The sequence below is a fragment of the Acromyrmex echinatior genome, chromosome 7 (assembly GCF_024713525.1).
Source record: "Acromyrmex echinatior isolate Ae372 chromosome 7, ASM2471352v2, whole genome shotgun sequence".
Lineage (NCBI taxonomy): Eukaryota > Metazoa > Arthropoda > Insecta > Hymenoptera > Formicidae > Acromyrmex > Acromyrmex echinatior.
The window spans coordinates 4812462-4826179 of NC_141858.1; the positions used below are offsets into that span (position 1 = coordinate 4812462).

The 13718-nt window shown below is 36.6% G+C and overlaps 1 protein-coding gene across 3 annotated transcripts; it reads right to left on the bottom strand.

The window, feature by feature from the left end:
• Nucleotides 1-585: 585 nt before the first annotated feature.
• PIP4K (phosphatidylinositol 5-phosphate 4-kinase) lies at nucleotides 586-7526 on the bottom strand. 3 transcript variants are annotated; one of them, XM_087407526.1, is made up of 10 exons: nucleotides 7430-7526; nucleotides 6759-7352; nucleotides 6097-6194; nucleotides 5211-5321; nucleotides 4817-5014; nucleotides 4034-4172; nucleotides 3670-3969; nucleotides 3338-3513; nucleotides 3094-3248; nucleotides 586-2424 (listed from the first exon to the last, which is right to left on the bottom strand). In XM_087407526.1, the coding sequence occupies exons 2-10, from the start codon at nucleotides 6894-6896 to the stop codon at nucleotides 2237-2239; spliced, it is 1503 nt and encodes a 500-aa protein (XP_087263652.1). In that variant the 5' UTR covers nucleotides 6897-7352; nucleotides 7430-7526; the 3' UTR covers nucleotides 586-2236. The 3 variants fall into 3 exon arrangements, with proteins under 3 accessions (XP_087263652.1, XP_011051519.1, XP_011051521.1); XM_011053217.2 differs by having other exon boundaries at nucleotides 6759-7526; XM_011053219.2 differs by lacking the exon at nucleotides 4817-5014 and having other exon boundaries at nucleotides 6759-7519.
• Nucleotides 7527-13718: the final 6192 nt, after the last annotated feature.

Sequence of the window (13718 nt, forward strand, 5' to 3'; positions counted from 1 at the left end):
AAATAAAAAGCTAAATATTCCATTATCAAAAGTAGTAATAATTTATTTTTCTCTTATTCTTAAGTGTCTCATAAAATAATGCCTAATTAATTCCGAAGTATCCGTACATCGTAATATATAAGTTGGAAAACAGACTCTGTATCTATGATTGAGATGGTGAATTGAACTAGAAAAAAAGAAAAGAATGCAATGTTATTTTACACATGTAATAAAGCTACACAAACGACTTTGTGTGCCGATTAATCTCAATTTATTTGAATGTGAACAAGGATTTATCGCTGCCACACACGAGGACGCATGCTGACGGATAGATGTCCTTCATTTATATACACACACGCGCGCGCGCGTGCGTGTGTGAAAAAAATACTGCGTTTAAAAGATTCGTTGGTTGAAGCAAATTTTTAATCATACTATCTTAACGATTGACAATCACGCAGAAACTAATTGTATTTTCAAAACCTAAAGTCCTATAACAAAGATACAGCAGCAGATACCCTCTCCTCTCATCTATCGCATCCCGACGCGATTAAACTGTAAAATATATAAAATTATAGAAATATCAAGACTAGATGAATATATTAATCGTTAGAGTGATTAGTCATTATATTCTGATCGGCTTTCTAACAAATGATATTATACATGTATTTTATATATACATACATATACATGTGTGTGTGTGTTGTGTGTGTGTGTGTTGTGTGTGTGTTGTGTGTATATAAAAGTGTATTAGATATCATTTAAAGATATTGTCTTACGTAATGCGGTGCACATTCTCCTTTCTCATAATACAAATTGCTCAACAATTACGTTCAATTTTCGTCAAATATTTCCTTATTAAATAAAACAAATTTACGATATAGAATAGAACCGGAAACTTAGGATTTATGCGAAATCCTTTCGATAAATGATAATATATAAGAATCTGCAAGTGCCTATCTTCGGAAAAATGGTATATCTTTTTCTGAGTATTCTTTAGTGAAATGAAAGGCATGATAATAAATTGCCAACTCAAGTGTTGTGACGAGCATCAAAGATAGATATGTATTATGTAAATAATACCGTGTCAATCTCCATATATATTGTATATTTTATGAAATAACTGAACTATCGATCTGCGATAATCGAACCAGACTAAATATAACATTTACAAAGTGTATTTTATTTTATAACGACTTGTATATGCATATATACATGTATGTGGTGTGTGCGCGCGCGCGCGCGCGCGCGTGTGTGTGTGTGTGTGTGTGTGTATATGCGCGCGCGTGCGTGCGTGTACATTGTCTTCGATACTGTGAAGTATATACTGTTATCATAATTTAGCGAAACAACGGACAGTCGTATAATAGTTTCATCGCTACTAAAATTATATTTTATATGATAAAATATGATTAGGCGCATATCCAGGCAACTCTATACTTGACAAGCGCCACAATGCTTGATTGAAATTTACTGCAACGATAACACATCAAGTTAGATACCTTTCTGTAGCATATAATATGACTCATGTCCGTTTATTAATTCGCTATAAAAAAAACTGCTAATATAATTTAGGTATTATTACTACTGATATCAATAGATTTTGTGCGACTTCTTTTTATCTCAATCCACATATAATATTGCCTATGCCCAATTGGTGTTACATTCCAATGCTATTAATTTTCTGCCGCAGACAATTTATCGAATGATATAAGATCGTTGATATAACTATCGTTTTCATTGATGAAAAAAAACATACGCAATAAAATGAATGGGCGACAGAAAAAAAAGAGGAGGCGTTGTTTTTCTATTTCATGACAATTCTCACGTTTGCAAGTGTGCAAATATAACACTATGTACAATTGAAAGTTCTATCACGGAGAAAAAAAAATTTCAAGCGACAAATTTGAGATCACACTTCTTCACGTGAAGACTGACTAAATATAATAGAGCAACGTAGACATGAAATAAAAATCTCTTACCGTAAAATACATATAATAAGCAATATCGGCGAAGAACGTGTTCACTTAAAAGCTCATGAAACGAACGATTCGATCGTATATGAACCGCAAATGAAAGTGCTAAAGAAGATAACCAGTATCGAAAAGCAAACCGAACGGAGACTGCAACAATTTAATTTCCAGAACTGTTTTCCACCCTCTCTTTCGGTTTGCAATTTCGATTTCACTCCGACCATACACAGTAAACGATAATATCGTCGTAAATTCATTATTTTATGCACAACAATTAGTAATACTTTTTACTCTATGGCTTTGCTCATGAACTCTATGAATCGTTTGCCATATTGTTCTGGATCACAGGTGGATATACCGTCAACGTTAGCACCGTATTTGACGGTCTTTGCCGCTTTCGCCGCTTGTTTACGTACGCCATAATGCGTCAGCACGTCTATTATGGCCAAAAAATAAATCTCCTTCGTGGGAGCACCTACAAAAATATATGTAGTGAGAATTTTATGCGCGCGCGCGCGCACACACACACACACACATACGCGCACGCGCGCGCGCACACAAACTCACACACACACACACACACACACACACACACACACACACACACACACACACACACACACACACACACACACACACAGTGTCTCATAATTCGTGACTGAAATTTTAATAACATATTCCTGACTTAAAAATAAGACAAAAATCTTAATACCAATATTAATGTCGAAAGTATAATAGTTTTCAAATTAATAGCGATTAAAATTAACTAATCACAGAACTGACTTTCACGTACTCAAGAACGATACATCATACAAGTGGATATTCGTATGTATGTGATGTTCTGTTCACCTCATGTGAGATTGGAAGTAATAACCTATACAATAAATATTGAAATACTTCACGAATCATGTTTAAACTTAGAAAATAATTATATATGCAACATACATAACATAAAAATATTAAAAATAATAAGTATGTATAACGAATTAATTCAAAAATTATTATAGTCTTGACATTTTGGTATTAGGATTTTTGTCTTATTTTTAAATCAGAAATATGTTATTAAAATTTCGATCACGAATTGTGGGACACCCTGTATATATTCACTTTAATGCATGATTGTCAGTTTATCTGGAGAAAGTACCTTCTTTACTAGGAATAGCGTAAATATCTAGCTCAGGTATTATCGCATCTTCGTACTGTAAACTGGTGTCACGCATTAACGCTGCATGCGGTGATTCGGGAGGTGTTGCCATATTGGTAACCGTGTGACCGACGCCACTCCAACTCCATAAGCGGCTACAAACAAATGAGTGGTATCAATGAATTAATCAAATGGAAATTGAACTAGTCTTCGTTCCAAAAGAAGAGGAAAAATATTCACTTACTCTGCCAATGGACCTCGAGACTCCAATCCGCTACCTGACTCGCTGTCGTCCTCTTCTTCATGATTGTCCTCATCATCCTCTCTTTCTGCACGTTCTCTGCTTTCTTGCTCGGCGCGCGCACAATCATGTAAGCCAAGTAGCAAGGAGTAATCCATCAAATGTAATCTTGTTAAGAACTATGGAGACAGATTATCATTTTGGGTACTTCGAAGTCTTTCACAAATTTGAAGCCAATTTTTATCTCGATAAATAATTCGAGATAACTCTTAAAATATTTTTCATGATAGTATAAAATCTTGTGTGATCAGAGTTTATATTCTTATAATACTTACATCTACGTCAGCGGTTAATGTTTCTATTAGCTTAGTTTTGGCTTCTTCTCCGATGTAAATCTTCATACCCTCTTTAACGAAATCGTTATCCTTATAGGTAGGAAGATCCTTCTCCTTCTCTTTATCTGACGCTTCTCGGTCTACCGTCGAGCCTTTTAGGTCGAATTTCTTGTGCGTCGTCAGATGATTCGAGAATACATTCCTTATGGCAACTACGTAATATTCGACGCCATCAACAGTCAATCGGTACATTCCCAGGTATTGCGGTAATAGTGTCTTTCCATGTCGTTCAACAATGTACTGCAATACAATGTCCGCGCGTGTAGTCTTGAATCTTCATGACATTACTTCTGATTATACTTACGGGATGATAATGTTTCAAGAACGAATGCATCCTCTCCACTTCCTCGCTCGTGAGGGTTTTAATTATAAACAGTTTGTCGTAAGATTGATAAAATTTTGCACCACTCTTCCCAGATGAATCGTCAAGTACTGGTTGGGATCTGAAAAAAGAAATGCGCAAACCGCATTTTGGGTATACATGTGCATGTGCATTTGTAAAAGATCAAACAATAGTTCAATTCGAATGACCGTTGGTATGAGGCATAATTTTAAATATAAATGATGAATTATCAAGAGCAGTATATTAGATAATCGATGGGTTTTTGAAGCCGAATATCTGGCTGGTATAAAGCGACTTGATTTATGTTGGAGTCATCATTAATTACATTAATGCGAGAATATTAATTAACAATTATAAATTAAAAATAAAATATTGATTTCTCATTTTCTTTAATGTTCCCTTTTCACACTATTATTATAATCAATAGGATGATATGACTGTTATCATTATTTTTATCATCATCACCGTTGATAAAGCACTCAATTTGTTAATATCTTGGTTAACTCATCAAGCGATATTTTTATGATTTCGACTAAAACATCCTCTCACCATGCTTTAAATCGGAAAAGCTTTCAATAGCTAATTCCGAGTTTTAAATCACCATGTTTAAATCAAGCAATCATTGAGATATGTATATTAATGAATTATTATGCTTAGTCATGTCGGTTCTCGGTCCTTGGTAGGTCTTTAACTTTGTTAGAAACAACGAAAACGCACAGCATAGCAAAATCAAGTTTCGCTAACCTCAGGCGTTTCGGTTTAAGACTGCAGGTACGCAGCGGTTTGTTTAGAATAGAATTGTGCGAGGAGGCAAAAGAAGGAGAGGAAAAGGTAATCGACGGGACGGTAGCAGCGCGCTGAACCAATTGACGAGTTCTTCTGCCTATTCCATCGACCAAATCCGTTTGTTGCTTTGCTCGCGAAGGATTAAACACCCGACATCTACCACATCAAAATTCTTATATTACAAAGCCATTTCAGTAACCAGTCCATCCCTAGTTCACTTGCGACGAACAATATCATTGTGCAACCATAAAAGCGAGTTTTCAACTTTATACAGTAACAGTACATTTGTTGTGTACAGTGTTATATTGGATACATCAAAATTTAGTGAGAATAATCAACACAAAGATATTACCTTGTCATTGACTCCTTGTAATCCAAATCATCTATTCCAAATCTTTCTCGTAAATTCCTAAAGACTAACGGACAATATTCTTTGATTTTGAAGTGGGAGGGCATATTCTCTCTGCACAAAAAAAAGAACAGATTGCGTAAGCAAGTATCTGCAATATTACATAAGTATTATTGTATGGCTTTATCTATTAGTATAAACAAATCTAAAATTAAAAACAGTTGTCAGTATATCGATTCAGTACCGAGTGTTTCATACACATGTGTGTACACATTAAGAGTTATTAACATATGTCTACATATGTATATACGTAAAGAAGAGGCAATATATTGTATATGCCTAAATACATTTCTAAGATTATCTCATATATGTATAGAGTTGCTTGAATATATTTAGAAACAGTATGGACTTATATGTTCATACTTAGTATGGATATATTATATGTAGACCAAGATATAAGATCGTTCTCTTATTTAAAAAATGATAACTTTTTAAGTTGTTACCATAAATGAGTTAAGTAAACCCTATCAATCATCGAAAGTAAAACTAATTTCATAAAGTATTATCCAAATTGACACCATTCAAAAAATGTTTTTCAAGAGTCGTAAAATGAAAATGACAAAAATATGACTTTGATCACATTAGGAATATATTATTATTCTTTTGGTCAATATTATTTGAGTAATTAGTAATTTTCTATCAAGTTAAGAAATAATTTTTTCTCTTATCTGGAAAATTTCATTTTTTTAGTCGTGTTACTTTTGAAGAAACTTTTGATAAAACATGAAGAAATCAACCGAGAGAAAAGAATCAATCAGTCAATATTACATGCAAATGTGTATGACACACAAATACACACAATATGAAAAGAGAGAAAAGATAAACTTACTTGTTGAAAAGATGATTATCTACTTTCAACTTGCTGTAAGCTCTAAAATCATCTGGCAAGAGCATTACTGGAATGTTAACGTGACTAAGTTCGTTTATCTGTAATACAGCAGACACAACAATTATACGATTTATCTCATGAAACGTGAATGTTAATTATTAATTAATTAAGGTTCATTAATCAAGTTCAACTGATTTATTATCAGGCAACGAAAAATACCAGAGTAAGTTTGAAGGAAGCTTAACACTTGGCCAAGTGTCTATGTATAGGTACGTGATGTGGAATTAAAAAGCAATTGACACAATTATACGACACAGTTTATCAAGCGATTCGACGCCATATACTTATTATGTTGTTCCATTGAAGCCTGTTCTACAATAGGATTGTAAGCCGTAAACCATACAAAATTACTACTTGATTATTTTTATCATATTCAACTGCGATTAGCCAATTTCTTACGGTTTATGACTTGCGAACCTATTGTAGCACAGGCATTAACAGATGATGTCGCAAAGATCCGCGACAGGCGAGAGAATACGCGGACGCGCAATGAAAATAGAAAAGTGATGATGACGATGACGAATAATGACATTTGTCGAACGGCAAAAAACATCAACACGCGACATTGAAGCGCACGCGGTGCGAGTTGCGCGCTCTCTTACCGTGTGATTGACGCCCCACATAAACACACTGAGCAGGGGCTCGTTCGCGCGGAACAGCTTAACCTTCTGGTGCTTCACCCGGAAGTGCTTCTTCTTTAGCTTGCTGAGCCCACTGGACATTTGCGGCGCGCCCGACATGCTTGTTGTCCGGACTGTCAACTGTGCACTCAAATCTAAACGTCGATGTCACCGTCAAGGCAAGACTCCCGAATGGGGATCTCCTCGCGCTCTTCTCACCCTCGGCACCTGGGCGATCCACCCTTCTTGATTCGGGGAAAAACGGAGAGGGATAGGACAAAACGCGAGGGGACTTTCTCTTGCCTCTGCTGCTTCGTTTACATCGTAAAATTTACCACGTCTGCAAACGGGACGGAAACACCGCTCCGCATGAGGGTACCGAGAGCATCGAGCATCGAGTTGCAGCGGAGCAGGGCAGGGCGGGGCGGGGCGCGGCGGGGCGGGGCGGGGTAGTAAAAAGATCGGTGCTTTCCTTACGAACTGACGGCGGAATGATGGCACACGCCCATGAACCTCGAAGCCCGCGGATTCTCGAGACACTATCTTGTACGACGCACGACGTACGACGACAAATCACTAAAATCACACAACGGACGGATGAGTGAACAAACGTCGCATACACACTGATGCACGCAACACGATTCAGCACGAACCCATCGAATCACACCACCAGGGGCAGACGGCAGGGGATACAATTGCACTAAATTGTACAAACTCCTCTCTTGTAGAAGTGGAGGACAGCCGACAGGGCCCCTGGCGCTATCTAGGATTGTAGTACCGGAAATACGGAACTAAAAGAGATCGCGTGCCCAATAATGGGGTAAGGCGTGCATATCCATACGAATACATTAGATTACTCGTTTCTGAGCGATGTATTTACCAGTGTTTACTACCCATACAGCACAGAAAAATTGCAAAATGATTGCAGATATATCTCATTGCAACATTAATATTGCAAATAGATTGCGCAATGTATTTGCATCAATGCCTGCGTTCAGTAGACTCAACAGTTGAATGAAAAGTTGAAGTTCGCTACTATTAATGTATACTTCAAGATCTAAAATGTTGAAATTGGATGATCTAAAAGAATATACAATAGCAGCAAGCACTCACGGATCCACTACGAAACAGTGTCTATTGGACGAGACCATTGGCTGAGTTTAGCGGACTCAACAGTTGAGTGAGCGCTCGCTGTTATTGGCTGCGTTCAGCAGAATATTTATTTTGCAACTGTTGGAAGTTTTCTTTGCGCTTTTCTGATTGGGTTAGATCAAGATGAATAGTCCTATCTCAGCAGAGAATCATGAAACGTTTGCAAAACTGTTGTGTTCTGCTGAACGCAGTCATTGATGTATTCTTTCAGCCCATCCAATCAGAATTTTAGATTTAGAAGAATATACCATGGGTGCATTCAGTACTACGACTGCTCACTGAGCGCTCAGTGAAGCTCTTATACCTGTTTGGTCTATATTTTTAGATCTAATGGAATATACCAAGCAGATGCAAGAGCTCATTGAGCGATCGTGTTTCTGAATGTAGCCATAGGCTACGTTCAGTAAAGAAAACTAATCAGTTAGCGCTTAGTGATTCTTTAATACAATTGATTGCTACACTTAGATTTAACAAAGAACTAAAAAGGCAAAAATCAATCATATCAAAAAATCATTAAGCACTAACTGAACTTAATTTTCTCTACTGAACGCAGCCAAATGCTTGTAATAGCGTCATAAAAATGTCTGCCTTCAATAAGATTGCGCTATAATGATTGCGCTGTAATGTGTGCAACGTTACGTAGCAATGTTGCAGCACAATGCATTTGCAACTATTATTAAAAATAGTTCTTTTATTATTACTGAATATAATTTGAAATATAATTTGTGATATAAATTAAAAAATACAGAAAAAGAACTAATCTATACATATATATTATATTATAATCTAATATATACATATATATTATATTATAATTATTATATTTTATACTTAATTGCAAATTTTATATGCAGATATACAAGGTGACATGAATATACGGCCCCACTCGTCCCGAGCAGGTAGAGTGGACTAAACTGAATAGAAAAGTCATCTACCATTTTGCAATGCTCGCAATAATTAACGAGATATTAATATTTAAAGATAGCGCATCCTCCCGATTCTATTATTGCCGAAGATACGGTCCACGGTCCACGGCACGCCGCGAGGAGTGGAGATAGCCTAACAGGCGCGCCGCGCCATTCAAGTTTAGAGGCTCGCGATGGTAAGTCCCCATTCGGTGGGTACCTTCGGCAATAAGGTCGAGAAGACGCGCGTATTCGGCTATCTTTAAACGTTAATATCTCGTTAATTATTGCGAGCATTGCAAAATGGTAGAGGACTTTTCTACTCAGTTTAGTCCACTCTACCTACTCGGGACGAGTGGGACCGTATATTCATGCCACCATATATATTTTTTAAATTTTACATATGTAGACATATACAATATTTTACACTTTTTCGCAAATATGTATTTTATACTTTACGCAGGTACATACATACATACAGGATGCGGCGCCAAAATCCGGACAAATTATACATTTTTTTCTAAACATGTTTTATTGCTACAATGAAAAAGTTTATAAAATTTGTTTACCTCCATTGTTTGTAAGGCCATAAAGAACATATTCACTCAATATATCCCCCGCTTGCTTGAATGACCGCCTCCATTTTCGGTCTAAAGCGTGCGCAGGCACGCTTTAATGCGTCACGGTCCATATCGGTGAATGCCGCTTCAATAGCGGCTCTCAATGATGCGACATTTGGATGTCTGGACTTGTTCGTGACCCTTTCAACCACACCCCATACGTAGAAGTCCAAAGGATTCAAATCTGGGCTGTTGGGAGGCCAGAATTCTTTCGATCAAAACATGTCGATGTTGTCCGACAACCAATTTTGCACCAAATGACTTGTGTGGGCGGGCGCACCGTCCTGCTGGAAAACATATGGCTTTCCAGACGACACAGTTTCCATCCACGGCTTCACTACATTTGTCAGAACACGACAAATGTCGGATCGACTGCCCTGGATCCTCAAAAATCAGCTCCTGAGCCCGTTGAATGATGTCGGACGTCCTGACAACGCGCTCCTTCGAGTGGAATTTCCTCGCCGGTGTTGCAGAACCTTCGTTGAATTTCCCTGACTCATGATACTTTGCGAAGACATCATATACAGTCGATCTCGGATACCCGAAGAACCGAATGATTTCTGTCGCCGAGCGCCCGGCGCGAATACTTTCGATAATCGCGGCTCTTCGGTTATACTCCGCACTTGGTTTCAACATTGCGACTGTTTCGAGGTTATGATGGTTTAGTACATGCGTCAAGCTTTTATTTGAATGCCAATCGCGATATCTACCAATGGTATTGAACGGAGGGAATTTCAATTTGAAATTTGTCCGGATTTTGACGCCGCACTCTGTACATACATACATATCTCTCTTTCTGTTGCATGGGATAACTACCAAGTTGCTGCTAGCAATCCATATAAGATCCTGTGCACAATAAAAGGAATAAGGAATTAAGAGAAAAAAATAAACGATTTTAACCTAATAGAAATTGAATACATCGGAACATACGATTTTTGATAGATTGAAATCATTTATTCTTTATTCCTTTCGTGCGCAGGACCTTAACTACCTTTTTAAGAATAGAATTTAATTTTTTATTAGGGCTACGTTCCAAAACTTCCTGTCCGAGAAAGATTTTACTCTATATGCTATAATATATGTTACATGTACTATATATTGGGTCATCTAAAAAGTATCCGCGGTACTTTGTCACTAGATGTGTGTTGATGGTCATATTGGGTCATCTAAAAAGTATCCGCGGTTTTTTGTCACTAGATGTGTGTTGATGGTCATATATCTAGTGACAAAGTACCGCGGATACTTTTTAGATGATCCAATACTTTTGCCATTCATTTAAATATGGACCAGCACCCATTGCATTAAGTTTATTCGATAATTCTTCTCACTTTTGAGAAATATAATTTTCACCTAAAGTAGGATAGTCTACTGTTTCGCTTCTGAAGGCTATTAATCATTTTCCAAAAATGATAAATAGAGATAAATGATATATATTCATATTGCTCTTTTGATATATTTTGATGTATTTTTTTTCGTTTTTTCCTTTTCTCTTTCTGTCTGATGTTATCGCATGCGCGCGCGCGAGAACTGTGAATAATATAACTTAAAGTTAAGTTATATTATGAAGAATATCTCAATGATGTCAAAAATGTGAAAAAAGTATTTTATAATTACACATAAAACTTAATAATTGATATATATACCTCATTTTTTAACTGAAATATTTTTCACATTAAATATTTTGATAATTTTTTTACGCTCACGACTAAATTTATGCATGGTCTACAATGGCAGTAGCAATAGTGAATGAGATTGTAAGAGATAACAAATTATTCAACCACAGTTGAATGTGAGAAGAATAATCGACTGTGATTGGTCAATTTCTTACTCTTACAGCCTCATCCATTACTGATACTGTCATTATAGACCACGCATTAGAATAACATACCACACGTCACACGATTGTCAGAAAGATTCCGATTGGACTATTTTACGAATGGACAGCCATTCACAGCAGCTGATGCCTAGAGGTTTTTCGCTAGTGAGTGGCTGATATTTGTAAATCTTAACGTTCAATCGTAACTATACGATATGCGATACAGATACGAGTACAGAATAATAGTTTATGTAAAAATGTAACTCTGTTTCTTATGAGAACTTCGCAAGCTACGATTTTATGATTTAATGACACGTTTGCTTAGAATTGATATTTAGTCCATTAATATTGTATTGGGTCATCTAAAAAGTATCCGCGGTACTTTGTCACTAGATATATGACCATCAACACACATCTAGTGACAAAAAATCGCGGATACTTTTTAAATGACCCAATACAATATTTAGTCCTGTTCCTAATATTTGTTCTATTGTGCGCAGGCCCTTAGGCAGGAATCAGACTATGCATTGAAGATAGAGATTAAAGATTAAAGATTGAAATTTCACCAATGAGGACAAAGAAATTTTGGCTCCTTTTGTTCTGATTGGTCAAATTTTAATCTTTTAATCTTCAATCTCATTCTTCAATACGTAGTCTGATTCTGGCCTTACTACGTTATCAGTTAACACCTCCTGACTTTAAAGAATACACTGTTGTCCTTCTTCTCCTGAAACATAATTCGACCAATAGGACAAAAGTAGTGTCACGTCTTCATAACAACTTCATTTTTCTTGTCCAATAATTATTTTTGATCAGACTTGCTAACAGGCCTGAGTAATATTGGGTCATCTAAAAAGTATCCGCGGTTTTTTGTCACTAGATGTGTTGACCATCAACATCATCTAATGACAAAAAACCGCCGATACTTTTTAGATGACCCAATATATGCGGGCGCCAAGTCCCTACAGACGCACCTGATGTGTCTCCCTAACACTCATTGTTGACGGGACGGTCAATGGAAAGGAGTGTTTAGGAACGCCTATGGACAAATGTAGAGAAGAGGCAGAGTAGTAGTGCGCCTCGTCCAGAACCGCCACGCGCGAAATACCAATCCTTCCATTGTCTGACCAATAGCCGCTCTAGATTTTAAATGCCGCGTGCAAACGTAATACTAAATCTGAACGTGATTTTCTTGGATTTCAATTTCTAAATCTAAAAATTCCGATCCTAATTTTAAATCTAAAACATTAATTCAATTTCTAAATCATAAGTCCTAACTCATAAATTGTAACTTTTAATTAACTTGAAATTAAATCTGTCCTCATGTATAAAATTAGTTATTAAGGCGTTAACTAATGTACGAATTATTACTAAATATACAATTAATCTCATTCGAATGTGTATGCATATTTCATGGACATCTCCATTCTTTTAGCTAATTCGCCTATTGGTGCGACCCGAATTAGCAGCTAAATTTGCTTAAGGAGTAGTAGAAACCTTGATACCCTGACTACTTCTTTCCACTGGCATTCAAGAACACCAGAGAATATTCGACTGAATATTCGATTTGGGGCACCTCCCCCAAAAGGTAAAAAGCTTTTTTCCACATTCCGGCAATTGGAATCTGCCACCAATGAATTGCCTTTAACATGTATCCGCGTCTGCGTGCACCCATCGACACTCGAATCTTGGCGGTTAGTTCGTACTCCACGTGGTAACGTAGTGCATGTTGTATCTTTGGTATTTTTTCAGCATAGGAAAAGCGATACCATCAAATGTCCTAAATGTTATACAATACAATACTTCTGTCGGAAAACGAAAAGAGAAATTACCAAGGGGTCTTACGGCATTATATTCATTTGGGGCTTCCTGAACGTTTCGAATACAGTATTGCATGTTCTATTAATTATATTGTATTAACTATTATATGTCACTCGGCATGCTGTCTCAAGTTGTCCCGATTGTCCCGAAGTATTAGAAAGATTCATCGCTTATTTAATGAGAACGGGAGATTCCAACCGTGGAATGATTCGGAATCCACTATAATCGGAATATCTAGCGCTCGCCTTTAATCAATCAATAACTTGGACAAATTCGGCTACGATCCTCTTTGATACGCGGAATCGTTCACATCATAGCTTCAGATTCAATCGAACCGGCCGAGCCTCGCTGAGACGTAAAAAGAGAATTCAGTGCCCAAACATTTACTTTAAGCCGTGACACACGATGCTTGTTTTGATACTAACTAACTTGATAGTAACTTTCTATTAAATTATTTTAATTTATTATTTTAATTTTTTATTATTTTAATTTCAGCAATGTATTTAAAGAATGATGCACTAAAGTGGTATGTTTGAGATCGTTAATTCGTAAAAAAAGTAATAATTCTTTCGTTTAATTAATTAACATTAATTGTTGTTGGACGTGTGCATGAAATGAGTCTGTAAAT